The 22,354-nt window shown below is 40.1% G+C and overlaps 1 protein-coding gene across 2 annotated transcripts in view; it reads left to right on the top strand.

The window, feature by feature from the left end:
• The window catches only part of TNFRSF21 (TNF receptor superfamily member 21), a 73,390-nt gene extending 51,354 nt beyond the window's left edge, over window positions 1-22,036 (top strand). For both annotated transcript variants that reach the window (XM_015136511.3, XM_077999823.1), the window contains exons 5-6: window positions 18,273-18,501; window positions 20,621-22,036. In XM_015136511.3, coding sequence (XP_014991997.1) covers window positions 18,273-18,501; window positions 20,621-20,850 — 459 coding nt within the window. In that variant the 3' untranslated portion in view covers window positions 20,851-22,036. The remainder of the gene's footprint in view (window positions 1-18,272; window positions 18,502-20,620) is intronic.
• The last annotated feature ends 318 nt before the right edge of the window (window positions 22,037-22,354 follow it).

The raw sequence follows: 22,354 nt of genomic DNA on the forward strand, positions 1-22,354 counted from the left end.
CCTGGCTCTGGTACATATTAGCTTAGGTGACGAAGGGTAAGTTACTTCAACTTTCCTTGCCTCTGTTATTCACGTTTTCAAGCCTGCTATATAAGATTAAGATGAGAAATAAAGCATATAAAATGCCTGACTCATTGCAAGTGTTCTACAAATGGTAGTTAGGACCATGATGTAACTCATTTTACTTAACCTTTCTTTAATTGTATGTACTTCCCTGAAAGGCCATGAATAAAGTACAGATTTGGATATTGAATCATATTTTCCACAGACTTCGATTCAGGTTTCAGAACATATTCCCAAAGTAAAGAAAGTGCTGCCACTAAGACTTGATAAAACCCACTTAAGATTTAAAGGGCCAGGCCGGGCGCGGTGGCTCAAGCCTGTAATCCCAGCACTTTGGGAGGCCGAGACGGGCGGATCACGAGGTCAGGAGATCGAGACCATCCTGGCTAACACGGTGAAACCCTGTTTCTACTAAAAAATACAAAAAACTTGCCAGGCGAGGTGGCGGGTGCCTGTAGTCCCAGCTACTCGGGAGGCTGAGGCAGGAGAATGGCGTGAACCCGGGAGGCGGAGCTTGCAGTGAGCCGAGATCTGGCCACTGCACTCCAGCCTGGGCGACAGAGCAAGACTCCGTCTCAAAAAAAAAAAAAAAAAAAAGATTTAAAGGGCCGGTCTGTGTTATTATTCCGGTGGTCCAAACTTGTTACCTAAAAGAGCTAGGTAGAGATTTTTTATGACATCAATTTACTGTCATTCTATATCACATTTTGTGTATCAAAGGATTCCATTTTATATACTTTATACTTATGCTTAAGTATACTTTCTGTACTTAAGAAGTCCAAATTCTTTTATCTTTTTATACTGATAGCGCAGTACTTCTTGACAATTGATGTAACCATTTATCAGGTGAATCTTTTATCCAAGTAACTGGATGATAATAATTTATAGGTGCTAACTGACTTTGAAGGTGGTCTTTTAAAGCTCCTGGCATATTTTTAACTTCTTTGAAATGTGGAATTTCAGAAAAAAATACTTATTAATAGACCCAAGTGATAAACATTCAAAGGCATACACCAGTGTCTTATGACTTTCTAAGAAATAATTTAGGTGTGAAATATTATTCAAAACTAAAACTAGGCTTTATGTAGCTGGATTTGGGGAAAAGTGAGGGAGATGTTAACCCTCCAATTAGGTAAAATGGCTGCAGTTTGAATATAGGGAGTTTAGAGGCAAAGCATTGCCATGCATTCTTAGAGACTGGGTTTAAGGAGAGAGCTGGAAGACAAGCCTAAGGCTCAAAGAAGGATTTAGATACGTGAGAATAAGTCACCTAATGTTCTTCATGATGCCTAAAAGAAAGATAACATGGCCAGGCGCGGTAGCTCACGCGTGTAATCCCAGCACTTTGGGAGGCCGAGGTGGGCGGATCACGAGGTCAGAAGATCGAGACCATCCTGGCTAACATGATCAAACTCTGTCTCTACTGAAAATACAAAAAATTAGCCGGGTGCGGTGGCGGGCACCTGTAGTCCCAGCTACTCGGGAGGCTGAGGCAGGAGAATGGCGTGAACCCGGGAGGCGGAGCTTGCAGTGAGCCAAGGTCGCACCACTGCACTCCAGCCTGGGCGACAGAGCGAGATTCCATCTCAAAAAAAAAAAAAAGAAAGATAACATACAACTGATGCAAGGTTAGGATTTGGTTAACCCAAACCTATGGTGGGCCCATAGAAAAATAAAAAGGGGAGAGTGCGTGTCAAAAAGAATAAAATCATTAGGTCAACAAATAAGAGAACAAAGCACCTTCTTCCTAAGTGCCAAATTCTTGTACACTTTAATCCTTTCCTTCCCCTTATCTCTTCTATAATACCAAAAGATTCTAATAGTAGCTATTTTTTGTTATTTATTTTTTGAGAACAGTAATGTCAAAGCACTCTACAGCTTTCTCTTTGGTTCTGCTATACCCTGTGAGTTATGATGGAGGCTCAGAAGGCAATATTAAGTTTTTTATTTCACGTTGTAATAATATACATCAATGTCTAGCAGCATTTTGGATCCAGCTCTAACTCTAATTTTAATAGCCAATGAACATGGATTTCTGGCTGCCAGTTCTTATTACAGGTTGAGTATCCTTTATCTGATATGCTTGAGACTGGAAGTGTTTTAGATTTTGGATTTTTTCAGACTTTGGAATATTTGCATATACATAATGAGATAGCTTGGAGATGGGACCCAAGTCTAAACATGAAATTTATTTATGTTTCACATATACCTTATATACATAGACTGAAGGTAAGTTTATACAAAATTAGAAAAAGTGTGTGCATGAAGCAAAGTTTGTGTTAAGTACTCGTGTGTGGAATTTTCCACTTGTGGCATTATGTTGGCGCTCAAAAAGTTTTGGATTTTGAATTTTGGGATTAGGGATGCTCAAGTGGTAATTGCACAGTATGTTACTCTCTGTCCATAGTTTATTTCTGAAGTTTGTCCTGGCTAACAAGAGAATCAGAAGGCAGGGGGCTTAATTGAGACTTCTTATTCTCATCCTGTGATGGGCTTGTACTCCCTCTGCATGGTGGTACTGCTGGGGATTTGGGGCTTTGCCCCAGGAGTTAATGGACTCTTAATGGGTAAAAATGACCATTTTTTTTAATGGTCAATGTTTTTTCTCTTCATAAGCCTGAAGGTGCCTATGTTATGTTCCACTCAAAGGATTAACCCTGGTGTGGCTTTTAGTTGCCTCTGTCAAGAACAGCCAGTTCATTATTAACCATGGTGGCCTATTCGCCATTTTTAAATTACACCCATTCAGAGTCTGACTCTTTCTTTATCTGAGGTATGAGCTGTATTTTTCAGCACCCTCTTCTTTCAAGTTCAACATCTAAACCGAACCCAGCCTTCCAGAATCAAAGCTATTCTTCCCTTCTGGGACATGAGCATTTGGAAGAAGCAGCAAAGCAGTGGGATGATAGTTGGAAGTTATTGCAATTTTGCCAAAGCTATTAAAAAACAAAACACTGCCCTAATACAGCATTCCAATTTATATGTTATCTCTTTTTCCATCCTTTTACTTTGATTTTTTCTCTGTCTTTATTTAAAGAGTGTCTCTTGTAAGAAGCATATATTTTAGATTTTTTTCCTTGAATCTAGTCTGATAGCTTTTGACAATTAGAGAATTTCAGTGTGTTTACATTTTTATGTAATTATATAATTGCTTTTTAAATGTAATTTTAAAAATGTAATTACTGAAATATTTAGGTTTAAATCTACCATATCTTTGTTTTCAATGTGTCCTGTCCTCTTTGTTTCCTCTCTCTCTCTCCATCTTTTCTTACTTTCTCTTGAAATAATCAAGTATTTTTTTCTTATTCCATTTTTCCTCATCTGTTAGCTTGTTAATTTCACATTTTTTACTTCACTTTTAATGAATACCCAAGGGATTACAACACACGTACTTAAATTATGACATATAGGTAATAAATGTACTTCTTACAATTTTACAGATACTACAACAACCTTAGAAGGCTTGAATCCTATTTATCCTCCTCTTACACTTTGCTTTTGTTTTCATGAATTTTCAGGTTACACTTTCAATACTGCTAAAAGGCAGAGTTGTTATGGTTTTACACAGTCAGGAGTCACACGGATTTATTGATCTTTTCTGTTCTTAATACCTTCCTCCTGGAGCTTCAACTTCTACCTAAGATAATTTTTCTTTTGCCTAAAGAATACTTCTCTGTATAGGTTTCCAGCAGTAAACTCTGTTTTTCTTGGTCTGAAAAGTGCCCTCTAAATAAATAAATAAATTGCATTATTTCACCTTAGTTTTTTGAAGGATAGCTGGAAATAAAATTCTAGCTTGCCAGTTATTTTCCTTTAGTCGTTTAATGCCTGGGTTTAAGTTTCCCCTGCTAACCAGTAAAGGAGAGGATGTGATTTTATTTTTAAATCTATATTACATAACAAATTTTGTGCACAATATTATAACAGGCACTTTGGGCAATGCGAAGATGAGTAAGACAAAGTCAATGCCATCAAGGAAGCTTACACTTGGATGGAAGGAAGAAATTGACACATAGTTAGATAATCTAAAGGAGTAAATCCAAGAAGGTCGGGAGGAGGAATGTGCTGGATCGCCATCTAACCAGCCAGTAAGGCTCTGATCAGAACATCAGTATGGAGACGTGTGCCGAGTTAAATCCCTGTCCTGGCAACATAGTCACTTTGGGGATCTGAGTAAATTAGTTGGCCTCTCTGCCTCAGTTTCTTCATGAAGAAATAGGAACAACATGAGAGCCTGTCCTATGGGTGACTCTGAGAATGAGGTGATTGGGACCCACTGTAAGCCCTTGTCAGATGTTGACTATTAATATTGCAATTATTTCCAGGCTCTGGAGGCAAAAGAGATGGAAGAATGTTCCTAACTAGTGAAAACCCATACACATAATGGGTCTTTTAGGTGCTGAATACTGAGGGTCACTTAGTGTTGGGTGGGGATGTCCACCCAGTTCCAGGACTGCTGAAAGCAGATGGCCGAGCAGGAAGGCTGCTATCTGGGTTCAGTGCCCCAGAGCTGGAAATCCCAGCTAACTGTAGGTATGTGTTGCTTACTGCCTGAGCACATGTTCCTAGGCTGGCTGGGATGTTTTCTCTAGCAAGGCAGATAATGGTCTGCTTCCTCAATAGCGGGCAGAAAAAGAGAAACAAAATTGAGCAAGTGAATTTCTGGTTTTCCTTATGATTTGGTTTTCCATGTTTTTGTTTTTGTTTTTGTTTTCGCTCCCTTCTTTTATTTTACAGCCTTTGTATGTGCAGAGAGACTTAACCAGTACACTCTTTCCCTGCGCCTTGGACAGGGTGGGAGGAAGGGAGTCTGTTTCTTCTCCATAGGAAACCGTGGGCAAACAATTTCTCTAACTCTGAGATGTTTCCTTTTAAAATGGGAATTACAGGACCTGCCCTTCACACTTGGAGTGGTTATCAAAATTAATTTTAATAATCAAATTACTGTGGGCCGTACTAGAGTGAGATATTAAAGTGATGCTTAGCAGCTAGGTTCAGAAGTATTATATCTGTGGTTAGAGTTTCAGCCTCCCTTCATTGCTTCATGAGAGAAAGGGGCAGAAAAAGAAATTTTATAGATACTTTAAAAATGATGATATTAAAAACAACCGCAACAATTTAAAATAATATAAATTGTTCCTTTAGCTGTCTGCTTTGATCAGAGATTCACAACTATAAAGGACTGATGTTAAGCAGGCAGTGGAGTGGAGAATCCATGCTCTACTTCTTATCTCTCCTTCCATAAGATTCAGTAGATGAAAACTACACTATAATTTAACAGCCAGTGGACCCACCGCCAGTGTTTTGTGGTGGTGGTTGTTGATTTCTATATAATAGAATGATTCTTTGTTAGGGTATTTTAGTCCTTTCCAGAACCACATAGGAGACCTATGTCTCAGGAACAGAGCATTTGTGCACTTAGGCACTCTCTCTCTCTCTACTATAGTAGACTCTGTGTTGGAGCCTGGATGGCTTTGCTCTGTATAATCAACTCGGAGAATCCCAACAGCTAGAGAAGTACTGGCCCTTCTATTTTGGTGAGAACAGCACTCCTGCCTCTGCTGCAGAGGGAACTACAGTTACTGATTTTTTGCTTACCAGCTGCAGGATGCAGCTGTCCTTATCTACGGGTCTGACTGAGACCAGCTATTTTCAGAAATTTAATACAGTGAGGCTGAGTTGAAGCAACTACCAGCTGTACATTAACTGTTGACTTTTTGGCTGTTCAAATTAGTCTTTGTCATTAATTTTCCTATTTGTCATCTCTTAGAAAACAGGGATTCTTGTCCTAAGACCTGAGGACCTAAGGTAACAGCTAAACTTGCATATTATCTAGCAGCTGCCCTCTGCCGTGTTACTACAGCATGGAGGGTTATTTAAGGTCAAGTTACTTAATTCGTAGGGTGTGACTGCGGGCTCTAGGGAACTTCTGGGGTGGTGGTGAGAAGAGGACGTTATAAAGGGATTGCTGACTGACACACTTAGAACCAGGAACATTTAGTTATGGTTGTGTTTAAAGTTGTCATTGTGGCATAAAGGAGCAATGTTTATAAATAGCCTTTAGATTTTTAATGACATTTCAGGCTGTTCTATTTATTATCATAGTCCAAGGTTTCATTCAGTTAGTCGACAACCTTTTGTCAGACGCCAGCTGTGTGCCTGGTACTGGGTAAAGAAGAGAAGTGGTCAGTGCCTTTCAATAACTCACTTGTGGCAATGGAGATGCATGTGCAAATAATTATCATTGAAGTGTGCATGAGGAATTATAAGCATCAGAGTGAAAGAGTACTCAACCGGCCAAAAAAATACATAGAAAGCTAGAGCAGATATATATTTGTCCATTTGAAAGTCACTTTAAAAAATCAGACTAGTTTTTTTTCAAGACTGTATTTTGGTCTTCTTTCCTGAAGCATTCACATTTGGTTTCCTCCTAGGAAGCCCCACCTGCTTTTTCATATTAAGGGCTTCTCAAATCTTTGACTCTGCAAAGAACGTCTGTTTTACTTATATTCTTGTTTTGCTCAGTAGCAAGCTTTTTAGAAACCCTTAACAGTTCTGTAATATTTAAGGCATAGAAGTAAGGTTTTAATATCCCATTTCACGTCACGTGCTAGAGATCGCACTTTGAATCTCCAGGAACTACTAGAAGGAACTGATACATTCAAGAATTTGACTTTGTCCCTCTGAATGGGGTTTGAATTTTGCTTTTGCCACTCACTATGTGACCTTGGGCAAGTCCTATAAAGTCTCCAAGCCTCAGTTTCTTTGTAAGTGTCTTGGAAAGATCTCGCTGAGAACTAGAGGTGAGTGTAAATGCCCAGTCCTGCACTTGACATAGAGTAGGGGGCTCAGTACATCTTAGCAACTGTTTTCTGTGTTGGGATTTGAATTCTACATTGCCCTTTTTTTGACTTAACAGCAAATGCATCCTGTTTTCAATAAGTGCCCATTAAGTTGAAAGTGGACCAGCATTTGCTAAGTATCTGTTTCGTCCCAAACACTGTCTGGGTGCTCCATAACTGGTTTATTTAGCAAGCTTCATGGTCCTGAGAAGTATAGGTGGGTATGTTCTAATTAAGATAGTGAAATGGTTTGCGTCTGTGTCCCTGCCCAAACCTCATGTTGAATTGTAATTTCCCAGTGTTGGAGGTTGGGCCTGGTGGGAGGTGACTGGATCATGGGGGCAGATTTCCCGCTTTGGCGCTGTTCTTGCAATAGAGTTCTCACGAGATCTGATTGTATAAAAGCGAGTGGCACCTCCCCCTGTCACCACTGCTCCGACCAGGTAAGACATGCCTGCTTCCCCTTTGCCTTCTGCCATGATTATAAGTTTCCTGAGGCATCCCCAATCATGCTTCCTGTACAGCCTGCAGAACCGTGAGCTTATGAAACCTCATTTCTTTATAAATTATCCAATTTCAGGTATTTCTTTATAGCAGTATGAAAACTGACTAATACAGATATATTACTATATTTCATTGAATCCCATGTCAATTGTAAGATGTACCATTGTCATTATGTATTACTGAGAAAGAAATAAAATACTGCTAATTATAATTGTGAGAGACATCCCCATTTCAGAGATGTTAAAATGTGAAAAAAAATACGCATCATAGAATTAAAAAAATGTAGTAGTTGAGCTTGCTGTATGCAGATCGTAAGGAGAAAAGTCTAGGAAACAGATTCTTGGGGTCTTTATATTAATGTACACTCCCTCCCCAACACACACACACACACACACACACACACACACACACATTCTTATTAGTATTGCTTTTAAGGTTGAGATAATTTAACACAGACAATTTATTTGATAGATTATCAGAGCACCTATTATGTATTGAGCCCTGTACCAGGCACTGAGATACTAAATGAAACAAAACAAAATACAAAACAGAATCATCCCTTAGGATACTGACAGTTTTATAGGAGGGATAGATGTGTGAGCCAGACTTGAGAATATATTCTGTGAAGCTTCTATACAGAGGGATTGAAGTGGGCTTTAATTTTTTTCTGAGACAGAGGATCTCACCATTCAGAAGAGGCTGGGTCTATTAGTGGATGACATTTCCCACCCCTTTACTGTCTTTCTTAAAAAGTGCATTGTGAGGAAATCAGAATCAATACTGTGAAAAGAAACTTATTTTCTCCATCAGTTACCAGTGCAGGAGAGCATATTTTCATTTTTTCTTTTTAAAGCCAAAGCACCAATTTGGATAAAGTTGAATAGCTTCCAGCTTTGGCCTAGCTTCTCCGCTCTGTGTTTGTGAAAGCGTCCCTTATCCCGTTATAACCCAAGTGTCAATAACAGGTACACTTGCTGATGAGGAATTGCACATGGTCAGCGGTAGGTTTTATTTTGTATCAGTTAATTTCGAGGTTTTCATCATTTATTTGTCACCATTTCCTTGGGAGAAACTAATGTCATTCCTGATTTTTTAATAAACAGTTGCCACAGAGGAAACTTTGATTGATCTACAGTTGGACTTTCAGAGGACAGACTGAAATTAAATGCCCAACAACTAAAATAACTTATCACCAAAAAAGTATTAGAAAAAAAAAACTTGGGGGAAATGTTTTGTTTTTATAATCACAACAGTAGAGAATAACATAAAACACAGAAGCCGTACAAGAACAATGCAACTACTTAACAATAAATACACAAGCCAGAAAACACTATATGCAAATCAAAAGACAAAATAATCACAGGTAGAAATTGTTTGAAACATTGGGTTAAGTTTCTTGAAAAATAAGGAGTTTTTACAAATTAAGAAAACCATGTGCAGTCTTGTGAACAAGACAGTTCACAGAGAAGGAAAACTGAAGACTTTTTAAACATGCAGATTTTTAACCTCTCAGGCTGGCACAGAGACCTATGATTCCACATCTAGGAAGATATCTTACACAGGTTCACATGCATTCCGAATGATGCAAGTACACGTGTATTCATTGTAGTGTCATGTGTAATAGCAAAAGAATGAGGAGATCTACAAATGCCCTTCACTAGAGGACTGGTTACGTAAGTTATTGAACATCCATACAGTGGAACAGCATGCACTTGTCAGAAGAAGTGAGTCAGCTCTTCATGTGCTAACCTCAAGAAGGGTTAAGCGAGAAAAGGCAAGGTGAAGAGTAATATGTAGGATGGGGCACAGTGGCTCACACCTGTAATCCCAGCACTTTGGGAGGCCAAGGTGGGTGGATCACTTGAAGTCAGGAGTTCGAGAACAGCCTGGCCAACATGGTGAAACCCCATCTCTACTAAAAATACAAAAATTATCTGGGCCTGGTGGCGCGTGCCTGTAATCCCAGCTACTCAGGAGGCTGAGGCACGAAAATCAATTGAATACGGGATGTGGAGGCTGCAGTGAGCTGAGATTGCACCACTGCACTCCAGCCTGGGAGACACACAAAAACAAAACAAAACAAAAAACAGTATGTACATTGTGCCACCATATTGCAAATATATATACACACACAGTATATACATAGATGTTAAAAACTGTTTTAAAAAATAAGGGGGGTGGAGAATATATGTATTTATTTGTTGGTATAAGTATAGACTATCTCTGGACGAGTATATTGTGACTTGGTAACAGTAGTTACCACCATGGAGGGAAACTGAGTTGCCGAGACTTGGAAGTCAGAGGTTAAAGTCAAAGGTAACTTAGACTTGTAGACCATATGCATTGTAATTCTAATGGCATGAATCTAATTAATGGACTTAGTATGCAATGCTAATTTAATCAGATTTGTTGAGTTCAAAAAGCCTGAATCATAAAGATGAACTTAAGCCTTCTTACTTCAAGGTCTTGAGTTTCCTTTGAAATTTCTTTCCATCCTCCACAGTGTCTTATGGCAAGCTTTAAAAAGATTTGTGAAACTTTTTCTCATGGATAGGATTATCGAAAGGCTTTTTTGTGGGAAAGATTTTCCAATAGAAGTTTAGGGAAACGTAAGGAATTTCCAACAGAGCATGATCTCCTCATGTTCTGATGGTGCTGAGCTCTCAGAAGGCTTGGCAACATATTCTAACGTGAGTGGGCTCCAGCTCTGAATCAAGAGAACCCACTTATTCACTGTCCTCACTTCCTCTTTTTGAGAAAGCTAGTCAGTGAGTCAGCTCAGGGCTGCAGCACCATTACCGTTGATGTCAGCAGCCTGGACAGCTTGCAGACACCCACGCCGGCAGCGGGGCGGTTGGAGGGGGGCCCTCCCTGCTTTTCCCTTCCTCTGGAGCCAGCTGGTTCTTACCAGCTTTGGCAGCTTTGTGCAGCACTATTCGTTGTGACTTTTCTCCTGTACATACAGGAAAGGCACAGCTCTCTTGCTTAGGGCAAGGATTGGCTATTGACACTTTGACTTAAATGGGGGTGGATTTATAGATGTCGGAGCTCAATTTTGAAATTAACTCTTAGAATGAGAATTCTAAGACAAGGTAGATACAGACAATTATAGCCAACTACCTCGATTTGAGTTTGGGGTATTTAAGCAAGAAACCCACCGTGACCAGCTAACCTAGGCTAACTTCATATGCCTTAAGTAAGGTTGCAGTTGAAACAAAACCTTTTCATTATTTTGTGCTTGAACAGATCTAGGGTGAGTGGGAGTTTTTAAAACTAATTCCCCAGTGGTTTTGGCATTTTTTTGGCTAGGTTAATCCTAGATTCCCTTGATGGTGGGTGAGTTTGTTCTGCAGGCTCTGCATTGGCTCCCAGCTTAAGGTTCACTCACCTATGCATCTCTGTGGCCTGGCTTAAGGGCTCCCAAGGAAGCTGAGCAGAACATCTTGGTGGTGTACTCCTGTTCCTTCTTCCATCCCATGACATCCAGTGATCCCAGGGAGCTCTAGACAGCAGATGGCCCTCGCTGTCCACTTGGCAATGGACAATTTAGATTTAAGTGTTGGTGCTGTTCCCTACTTCTGCAGTGGAAGCACCTCCTTGCTTCATGCACTAAAGTCTGCGCTGCACAGGAGAAGAAGAAAGAAGGAAAGAAAACAAGAGGTTTTAACTCAACGATCAGAAGCTCAGGAAAAGTTTGGGGAATTTTTGTCTTAAAGTTACTTAACTCTTGGCCCTTCTCTTTAATTTTTTAAAATAACGTTTTAAGAGAAGCCTTACAAAGCAAAGAAAATTTGGAAGCACATTACCACAAATAATAAATCTACCATCTAGATTCAATAATTATTCACATTTTGGCATATTTGCTTTATCTATGTATGTATACGTTTCCAGTCCATATTCCCGTTTCGAAGACTTTCCCTAAATTTCTTATAACTGATAATCCTTTCAAGCGTTTAGAAATCAGCATTTTTCCATTTGCCTCTTAAGATTTTTGTTTGCAAAATATTTGAGTATATTTGGGTTCTACTTGTGAAGACCCCTTACTCGGGATTGAATTGAACAAGAATTCACACTCAGAAGAATAATTTTAAAAATCATTGTCTCTCATCATTTGAAACTTTTTCTTTTTAGGGTGATGTATTTGTTTTTATTTTTTAAGGGAGAAACCATTATATACAAGTATTCTACAGTGTCGGAACTTAGGAATTGAATAGATTCAGATAAATTGTTTTGTGATCAGGCTGGTAACCCTTATTATATGAACCCTCATTTATATCTGAAATCCTGGAACCACATAGATTTGAATAAGAAAGCATTTCTTATTATCTGAATTCCTCTTCTCTAAAGACCCCATAGATTCAGATATCAAGAAATACTTTTCTGGCAAAGGAAATATGCCTTTTTTTCCTCCCAGAGCCCAATCTTATATGCCTATATAGGCCTATAGAAGGTCTTGAAATCTAATTTGATTTTGATTGTGTGGACAGCTGGGAAAGCAGGGGAAATGGGCTTGAGATAATATCATAATTCTTAAATAGTTGTAATTTTATATTTATTTGTGACTAGAATTCCTTTGAGATAAACTTTTAGTAGAAATTGATTTTTTTTTTTTTTTTTTTTTTTTTTTTTTAAACCAGCCACTGGTCTGTTGGGATCTGAAATATTTTCAATAGAAAACAAAGTTATTGACTACAGTTGAGGTATCTGGTACTTACAGAATTTTTCATATTTATCTCAGGGCAATCATCCAGCTGGAGTGTAAATCTGCCATTGAGTCCCAGGTACTTACAGATCTCACCTCTACCCCCTTCACTCTGGCAGAGGGGCTCAGGCAATGCCTTGTGGTTATGTGATTGCTTGTGATCAGATTACAGGTTTTGTCAATTCTCTCTAAATGCTGTGGGGTCCAGACAGGGAAGTGACTTGTCAGCAAAGAGGGTAACCTTGAAACTGGACAGACCTGGTCTTGAATCCTGTTTCTATGGCTCGGGGCAAGTTATTACCTCTTAGAGCCTCTGTTTCCTCATCTATAAAATGGGGCTGATACAACTTCCTTAGCAGCAAACGAATCACAGATACTTTCTGCTGAGTCACCTAGCACAGTACCGGCAATGGCTTATTTCTTCGGGTCTGTTTTTGTTACCTCATGTGGAACAGCAATAAGTTTCAGTTAGATTTAGCAAAGGGCTTTTAAAAACCATTATTAAAGTGATAGAGATTTTCACAAATGTAACATAGAACTCTTCCTTCTTTCTAAGTGTTGAATGAGGTCTGGAGGGAAAAGTAAATCAAAACAGCGACTTTACTGTAAGGAGCTTTCTGCTGGGGACTATCAGGCATATCTGGTTATATTAGGGAAAGGGGGCCTGGTGTTATTGAACTGGGTAGTGTCAGGAGCCAAGGGGTTCAATTGAACCATGTTAGCAGGCTGGCAAAGAGCATCCATGCCAGGTAATTAGTACTTCATTTCAGGGGGTTACTGTTGCATCAAAGTCATTAATTAGTTTTATGAAAACAGATTGTGCAACCACAGGGAGATAGTAATTGGGTAGTAATTGAAAATAACTTTGTGGTAAACTTTAGTTGAGTAGGTAGTTCAGTTGGGGGTAACTTGGAAGGGGAAAGAGAAATGGAGTGGGGGATTAGGGCATGAGGAGAATGAAGTAGCAACAGTAAAACCAGCAATAACTAAGACATAATTTGAATGGAAGGAACACAAAAGTGACCTGGTCTAACCTGTTTAGGTTAGAAATGAGACCACAGGTCTGATGAGGGAAGTGGTTTTCCTAGCACCACACAGTTAGTAGTGTTACGTCGTCTCTCTTTTCTTGCAATGCTTTTTCCAGGATTGTCATGACTTTGATTTTTAGGAGCTGACTATGGGGAACATGAAGTGCATGCCACACAGGTGGCAGCTGAGGCTGGAGTTCTCACCCATTCCTGCTCTCAGAGTCTACTCAGGAATGCTGCCAGATCTTGCTGCCTCGAAATCTTATTTCATTTCTCTACCACCCTTGTCATGAATAAAACTTGGAAGGATTTTCCTTTACCATCCATGGCTCTGCCATCCCCAGGGCCTAGGGGAATACTGCAACCCTCACCAGTGTGTCATCTCAGGAAAGGCCAGTCAACAGGGAAGTGATTTTTCAGTTTGTTATTAGAAGTGGAGAATTATTTTTGAGCTAAAGTTTCCATTTCTTTTTCTTTTTTCTTTTCTTTTCTTTTTTTTTTTTGAGATGGAGTCTTGCTCTGTCGCCCAGGCTGGAGTGCAGTGGCACGATCTTGCCTCACTGCAACCTCTGCCTCCCGGGTTCAAGTGATCCTCCTGCCTCAGCCTCCTGAGTAGCTAGGATTACAGGCATGTGCCACCACACTCGGCTAATTTTTGTAGTTTTAGTAGAGACAGGGTTTCGCTATGTTGGCCAGGCTGGTCTTGGACTCCTGACCTACAGTGATCTGCCCATCTCAGCCTCCCAAAGTGTTGGGATTACAGGTGTAAGCCACTGCACCCAGCCTCAGTTTCCAATTTTGATTTGGTTGAGCACCTAGAGTGGGTCCTTCAGTTTTTTAGAAGTCTGGTTGGTGTGGGAATGTAGGGTTGGCAAGGTCACAGCTGGAAATGGGGAAGGGCAATGATGACAGTCATGGCTCACTGTGGTACAATCCAGATGTAAGTTAAATCATTATTCTCATAAACACTGCTACCAAACTCAGTAGCCCAGAGATGTTCAGATTCCCAGATTTCCAGCAGTAGTCTGTTTACCTAATCCGTTTGGATGGTTCCTTGTACTCAGTGGTAGAGATGCTTGGAAAGGAAAATTGTTAGTTCAGCAGCAGAGCTTTAGGTGTGACTCAGCCTTGAGTAAGTTGAACCATTTATCTTTCTTCCCTTATCAGTTTGGACTAATAAGTATCTGGAAGGACTAAGTGTGTTTGCATGGAAACTAATCAGAAGGACATTTGGGACTTGTTTGGCCAGAAGAAATGCCACGTTCTTGAAGTTCACAAAATAGAATTGTTCCCTTTTGGGCTGCTTTGGGAGCACTCCATGCCCCCTACCATTCTGGTCTTTTTACTGTCCCCACCTCATTTCTCATGTGAGTCTTCCAAGTTAGGATTACGTCACGGCAGTAAGCAAAAAGAACTATAGTTTTCAAGTTTCTCCAAAGGAGCTTCAAAAAAGTGACAGATACATTGCCTTTACAGGACACATTTTCTTAATATCTGCCTCATTGAAATAAGTTGGGGCATGGTATGAATGCCAAGTCCATGAACATTTCACAGAAGTATAGAGAGGAGCTCAGCCACATTGATAATCTTCGTGCTACCCTGTTTCTTGGCTACCCATATAAATAAGAGCTGCTGCGGTCACAACATTTTCAAGGTAGCCGAAGGAAAATATACTTATCGGTGGTGGCTGCTTTTAAAAACAACATTTATTGATTTTCTAGCTGTAAAAGTTAATATATCTTTTCTTCTTTTTTCTTTTCTTTCTTTCTTTCTTTCTTTCTTTTTTTTTTTTTTTTTTTGAGACAGAGTCTCCCCCTGTCACCCAGGCTGGAATGCAGTGGCACGATCTTGGCTCACTGCAACCTCCACCTCCCGAGTTCAAGTGATTCTCCTGCCTCAGACTCCCAAGTAGTTGGGATTACAGGCGCACGCCACCACACCTGGCTCATTTTTGTATTTTTAGTAGAGACAAGGTTTCACCATGTTGCCCAGGCTGGTCTTGAACTCCTGACCTCAAGTGATCCACCCATCTCGGCCTCCCAAAGTGCTGGGATTACAGGCGTGAGTCACCGTGCCCAGCCTAATATATCTTTATAGAGAATTTGGAAAGCTCAAAGAACCTTAGGATATAAATTATTTTATTTTATGAGTATCTTGGTAAGTTTATGCTCAAAGTTTTTATAAGAGGATCCTCTTCTCTGGAAATACGGCTTTCTTGTTTAGAGTATTTGTCTTCTCTTTAATATCTAAATCTTATTGTAGGTGTTCTTCATTGGCTCTAAACTCAGAATACTGAACCATGAACTTTCAGAATTAATAAAACAAGCAATTAATTTATTCCACATATTCTGATGACTCGGTGCTCTGATTAGAAAGCAGAAGTAACACAATGCTTAGTACAGTAGCAGTACTGCAAACCAGCTTTGATGGATATTGTATATATTATGGTAAAGCGAGGAAAGAAATTTCTGTGAACATTATTTTTTCTTTTGAGAAAAAATGAAAACAACTTTAGATGAAGTCAGAATGCAACCAGCTACTGTTGCACAAATTAAGAGATACTTATACTTAGTAACTGAGTAGATTTTCTAGAAAGATGATTTTTAAATGGTCTCTGACTTTAGCAATGCTTGTGAGCTCTGTTGTGATGCTAGTATCATTTGTAGGGGCATTTTCATATTCACCTGATTCATTGCTAATTACAGGAGAGCATCAGTTCAGCATTCTGTCTTTCCAATTATGTTGGAAATCGTGCGCTTAATTTTTGCTATAGGACCTTTTGGCAAAATTGGGGGGAAAATTAAACATTTAAAGTTTTCAAATGAATTTAGGAAATGGGTGGGTGGACTTTTTGGTTTGTTGGCATGTGATTTGTGGGTGGGAATTTCCTTTTTAAGCAAGAACAGTGTACTATGTTGACTGACCATGTCTTCCAATGTATTGTCCCCGAGAACCAGAATGTAGACAAATGTTCTTTGTGTAACTGAATGAATTTAAAAAGTGTGTTGGAGGTCAGGAGATTGAGACCATCCTGGCTAACACAGTGAAACCCCGTCTCTACTAAAAATACAAAAAATTTAGCCAGGCGTGGTGGCAGTCACCTATAGTCCCAGCTACTGGGGATGCTGAGGCAGGAGAATGGCGTGAACCCAGGAGGCAGAGCTTGCAGTGAGCTGAGATCGCGCCACTGCACTCCAGCCTGGGGATGAGAGCGAGACTCTGTCTCAAAACAAACAAAAAACAAAACAAAACATAAATGAAGTGTGTTGGCATAAATGGCCATGTGCATTTTCAAGGAGGAGGGGCACGTGCCAGGGTCAATGGAATTAAAATTTTACAAGCGTATACATAACATTTGTCTGTAGATCAGAAAGGGACTGCTAGGTATGCATGTTTCCCAAGTCTGAAACTTGCACTGGAAGCAGCAGCAGGGCGAGGGTGGTGGTTCAGAGGAAAAACGCTGTTGGAACATTAGACATGTGCAGTCAGTCATCAGTTGTCTTTCACAATCTGAAATCAGTTGCAAGAATTTCTCAGGCCTTAAAATTTGTAAAAGAAGCAGTTGTGTTTGGTTTGTGCTTTATATAACTATTCCTTGTAATACTCTGAAATATCAATATCTTCGTCGAAGAGCTTGAAAACATTTTACTTGAAGTGTGTGAGTGAAGGGCTGAGGATTCTGAGTGGTGATTAACAGCTTGGGGAGAGTGCCCATCATTCCCTGAACCCTGCTCTGGGTGATCGGGCCAGCTGGCTCCCAGGATTTTTAATCCATGTCGGAAGAGCCAATAAAAAGATAAAGTCAATTACTAGGAGAGGCCACAAGTGCCTGCCAGAGTTCTGATGTATTTTCTCAAATGAAAGGGCCAAAGAGAGATGTCAAGCAGGCCTGAGTTGCTTGCTTTCTCCCAGTAGCTGTGTGCTCTCTTTGGGCCCCAGTCACTTCACTGGTAAAATGAGGTCACATCACCTATCACTCCCCACTATCTCCACTGCACACCCCCAGTACAAGTCATAGTCATACTGTATGTAGCCACTGTAGGAGCGTCCTAACTGCTCTCCCTACTTTGATTCTTGCCTCCCTAAAATCCATTCTCTACCCACCAGCCAGAGTGGTGGTGAAGCTCACCATCTTTATCTGAAACCATCTTGTATGTTTGGTATTGTCTCTCTGACCTCCCCACTCCAGAATGCAATGTTCACAGTCTCTGTTCTGTCCTTTCGGTCATTACTCTCTCCTCCCAGCCACTGACGCCTCTCATTTTCTCCTGTTCTCATTCTTAATTTTAGCAGTTTTTTTCTTGAGCATTTGAAATGGGAGTCAGAAAACCTGGGGTCTAGTTTTAGTTCTGTGACTTCCCTGTGGCCCTTAGTTAAGAAAGTCACTTCACTTCTCCAGGCCCCAGTTTCATTCCCTGTGAAGCTGAGTGTAAGAGTCAGCGAGCACTGCGGTAACAAAGGATCGCAGACTGAGGGCTTAAACCACAGAAATTGATCTTCTCACAATTCTGGAACCTTAGAAAGCTATCTTCTGAGGTCTCTCTCTTGGCTTGTAGATGGCTGACTTCTCACCACGTCTTCACTGTGTCTTCCCTCTGTGTGCGTTTGTGTCCTCATCTCTTCTTTTTATTAAAGGCACCAGTTATATTGGAGTGTAGCCAACCCTAATGACCTCATTTTACCATAATTACCTCTTTAAAGGCCCTCTCTCCCAATAGTCACATTCTGAGGTACTGGGGGTCAGGGCTTCAACATGGAGGGGCATAATTCATTCAGCTCATAATACTAAATTATATCTAAGACTCCTTTCGGCTCTACAAAATTATATTTTAAATTGGGGATCTTTCTCCTTACACCCATGTTCCCTTCTAATCCCCTGAGATAATAGCTTGGTTCATATGCCTCCCAGTTTTTAGTACTCATGCATATCCTCACTGTAGTTTTGAAGGGTTTAAAAGTCTGTGTGTATGTCTAGTAATCATATAAATAAGTTATGGTCAACTGAAATGGGAGGATGAATATATAAAATATTAAATGGGAAAAAAATAGCCTCTGAGGAGGGATTTTAATTTTACTGTTTTTTTGTTTTTGTTTTTGTCTATATATAATAAAAAAAAATGTTCCCTCCTACAGCTGGAAACTGACAAACTGGCTCTCCCGATGAGCCCCAGCCCGCTTAGCCCGAGCCCCATCCCCAGCCCCAACGCGAAACTTGAGAATTCCGCTCTCCTGACGGTGGAGCCTTCCCCCCAGGACAAGAACAAGGGCTTCTTCGTGGATGAGTCGGAGCCCCTTCTCCGCTGTGACTCTACATCCAGCGGCTCCTCGGCGCTAAGCAGGAACGGTTCCTTTATTACCAAAGGTACAGGCATCTCAGCAGACCTCACACACGCACTTTAAACCCCCCGAAGAGCCCCTGGGATTTGTCCCTCCCCTTCCACAGTCCAGTTGTAGTTGAGAGGTGAGTCATCTGAATTACCTGCCCAGGAAGACCAGTCCAAAACTTCAAGATACGCTGGCCGGAGAAAAACCTTGCCATTGGCTGGCGAAGACACGCCTCCGAAATCTTTACAGCTCACACTGCCTGGTGGAGAGCTATGGGCCACCCTTTGGCCTCATGATGCTATCAAATGAGTGTTTCGGGGAAGGCCTGACAAAATGTAGTCTGGCAAGATTTTTGAAAATTATTTACCAAGCTTGCTGTGTCCAAAGATTTAAAGTTGAACTTATCTGAAGAGTCAGAAGTACAGGTTTTAGGCCGTGCGCAGCAGCTCATGCCTGTAATCCCAGCACTTTGGAAGGCCGAGGTGGGCCAATCACTTGAGACCGGGAGTTCGAGACCAACCTAGGCAACAAAGCAAGACGTGGTCTCTACAAAAAATTAAAAATTAACCTGTTGTCCCAGCAGCTCCAGAGGCTAAGGCAGGAGGATCCCTTGAGCCCAGGAGTTTGTGCCACTCTGTTACCTGGTAACAGAGCAAGACCCTGTCTCAAAAACAAACAAAAAACCCCTAAACCAAAAAAACCCATTTCGTTGAAATTTAACTTGACTACTGAGTTTTGTGGTGCCACCTTAAATTTTGTACCAGGGGCGAGTGCCCCATTTGCCTCTTTATAAGTCCAGGCTCTGGCTGGCACCATATCCAGATGGTAGGCACAATGTCCAAGCTTGAGCATCATTGATAAAGTGGTTCTAGCCGGGTGCGGTGGCTCACGCCTGTAATCCCAGCACTTCGGGAAGCTGAGGTTGGCGGATCGCTTGAGGCCAGAAGCTAGAGATCAGCCTGGCCAACATGATGAAACCCCATCTCTACTAAAAAAAAGAAAAATTAGCCCGCTGCAGTTCCAGCTACTCAGAGGCTGAGGCAAAAGAATCACTTGAACCCGAGAGGCAGAGGTTGCAGTGAGCTGAGATCGTGCCACTGCACTCCAGACCGGGTGACAAGAGCAAAACTTTGTCTCAAAAAAAAAAAAAAAGAAAGAAAACTACAGGTTTTAGTGACTTAAAAATACCCCAAAATTCACTTTGTTAAACTACATTGCAAATACCAATATTTTAAACATTATGGATTGGTAGTTTTGGCAAAGAATTTGCAACTTTTAATTTTTAGTATCGGTTAGGGAATTAGCATACACTATGACAGTTTTTAAAGAAATTTTCTAGTTTTGGGTAATTCCAGTTATATTTTAGTGAAAGGGTTATATTTGATATTTTATGTATTTATAAAATGTTTTATTTACATATTTATAATTTATATACTTTGTATATTTATATTAATCTCTTTTACATTTACATAAAATATTTATATTTTAGTTTATATTTATGTTATATATTATGTTTTACAAAAGGTGCTTTTTGATAGTAATAAAAGTTATAGTTCCTCATCCCAATGTAAGGTATGACCTGAGAAGAAATAATATTTTCTTATTTATGTGCTTTTACTCTCGCAGCGGTTTAGTTCTAAAGTATCACAATGTAATCGGAAAGTCAGATAAGTAGACTACTTTGTCTTAGAATTTTTGATCATTTGGAAAAGGCGTGGGCCTATGTATATCTTAGTTTAGTAAACACATTACAGCTAGGGAAAGTAGTAAAAGTTTTTTAGTTTTGTGTTTTTGTTTCTTTGGTTTCTTTAAGTATCTCACCATTCACCTTCTGAATTCCAAAATAATTTAGAAGTTAGTTAAGTCTAAGCAAATGTCACATTAACGATACCTCAGCAAGCTATTCAAGCAAGACCTTGGCTGCTCTCTATCAGGCAAATCTTGTTTGCTATCTTACACGTGCAATGCCAGTAAAAACTCTTGTGTTGTTTCGAATGTGCCAGAGGGTCACTCACTCTCTCACTGTAATGGAGGAAGGATAATAATAGGCTGGGGAGGAAATAGATGTATCTCTCTCCAGGACCCCCTCTCCTTCCCCCAGGCCTTGCCAGTACAGTCACCTTACAGCTGTCTTTGCTTCCCTCTCTTCTCTGCAGAAAAGAAGGACACAGTGTTGCGGCAGGTACGCCTGGACCCCTGTGACTTGCAGCCTATCTTTGATGACATGCTCCATATTCTAAATCCTGAGGAGCTGCGGGTGATTGAAGAGATTCCCCAGGCTGAGGACAAACTGGACCGGCTATTCGAAATTATTGGAGTCAAGAGCCAGGAAGCCAGCCAGACCCTCCTGGACTCTGTTTATAGCCATCTTCCTGACCTGCTGTAGAACATAGGGTTACTGCATTCTGGAAATTACTGAATTTAGTGGCAGGGTGGTTTTTTTTATTTTCTTCTGTTTCTGATTTTTGTTGTTTGGGGTGTGTGTGTGTGTGTTTAACAGAGTATATGGCCAGTGCTTGAGTTCTTTCTTTCTCTCTCTTTTTTTAAATAACTCTTCTGGGAAGTTGGTTTATAAGCCTTTGCAAGGTGTAACTGTTGTGAAATACCCACCACTAAAGTTTTTTAAGTTCCATATTTTCTCCATTTTGCCTTCTTACGTATTTTCAAGATTGTTCTGTGCACTTTAAATTTACTTAACTTACCATAAATGCAGTGTGACTTTTCCCACACACTGGATTGTGAGGCTCTTAAGTTCTTAAAAGTATAATGGCATCTTGTGAATCCTATAAGCAGTCTTTAAGTCTCTTAACATTCACACCTACTTTTTAAAAACAAATATTATTACTATTTTTATTATTATTTGTCCTTTATAAATTTTCTTAAAGATTAAGAAAATTTAAGACCCCATTTGAGTTACTGTAATGCAATTCAACTTTGAGTTATCGTTTAAATACGTCTTGTATAGTTCATATTCATGGCTGAAACTTGACCACACTGTTGCTGATTGTATGGTTTTCACCTGGACACTGTGTAGAATGCTTGATTACTTGTACTCTTCTTATGCTAATATGCTCTGGGCTGGAGAAATGATATCCTCAAGCCATCAGGATTTGCTATTTAAGTGGCTTGACAACTGGGCCACCAAAGAACTTCACCTTTTAAGAATTGAGCTGTTCTGGAACACATTGCTGCACTTTGGAAAGTCAAAATCCAGTGCCAGTGGCACCCTTTCCATAGAGAGTTTGCCCAGCTTTGCTTTAACATATGTCTTGTTTTTTATATACATATAGTCAATAGGTCCAATCTGCTCTCAAGGCCTTGGTCTTGGTGGGATTCCTTCACCAATTACTTTAATTAAAAATGGCTGCAGCTATAAGAACCCTTGTCTGATATATTTGCAACTATGCTCCCATTTACAAATGTACCTTCTAATGCTCAGTTGCCAGATTCCAATGCAGAGGTGGCGTGGACTCCCTTTTTGTGGGCGGGGTTCGTGGGTAGTGGTGAAGGACCGATATCAGAAAAATGCCTTCAAGTGTACTAATTTATTAATAAACATTAGGTGTTTGTTACTTAAGTAGTCCGAGTGTATTTAATCGTTAAATCTCTTGCTTTGTACATTTCCTCTAGTTGTGTGTTGATTAGTCTTTTGCAAAAGTATGTGTGTTCTAAAAACCTCAGCCATTCTAATCTGTAAATCGTGGAAATTTGCAAAGGTTTGTGTTTGGAAAGGTACCTGGAGTTTCGTAGGGAGAGACTTCAGTGAAAACTACCAAGCATTTCCTAGTCTTTTGGGTTAAATCTGAGAATTCAGTTTTTGAGACTGTCCTTATTATAGGAAATGGGTAGATACCTCATTGTTCCTGAATAAGTTCAGAGGACTCTCATGG

This window comes from Macaca mulatta, chromosome 4 (genome assembly GCF_049350105.2).
Source record: "Macaca mulatta isolate MMU2019108-1 chromosome 4, T2T-MMU8v2.0, whole genome shotgun sequence".
In the NCBI taxonomy this organism is placed as follows: domain Eukaryota; kingdom Metazoa; phylum Chordata; class Mammalia; order Primates; family Cercopithecidae; genus Macaca; species Macaca mulatta.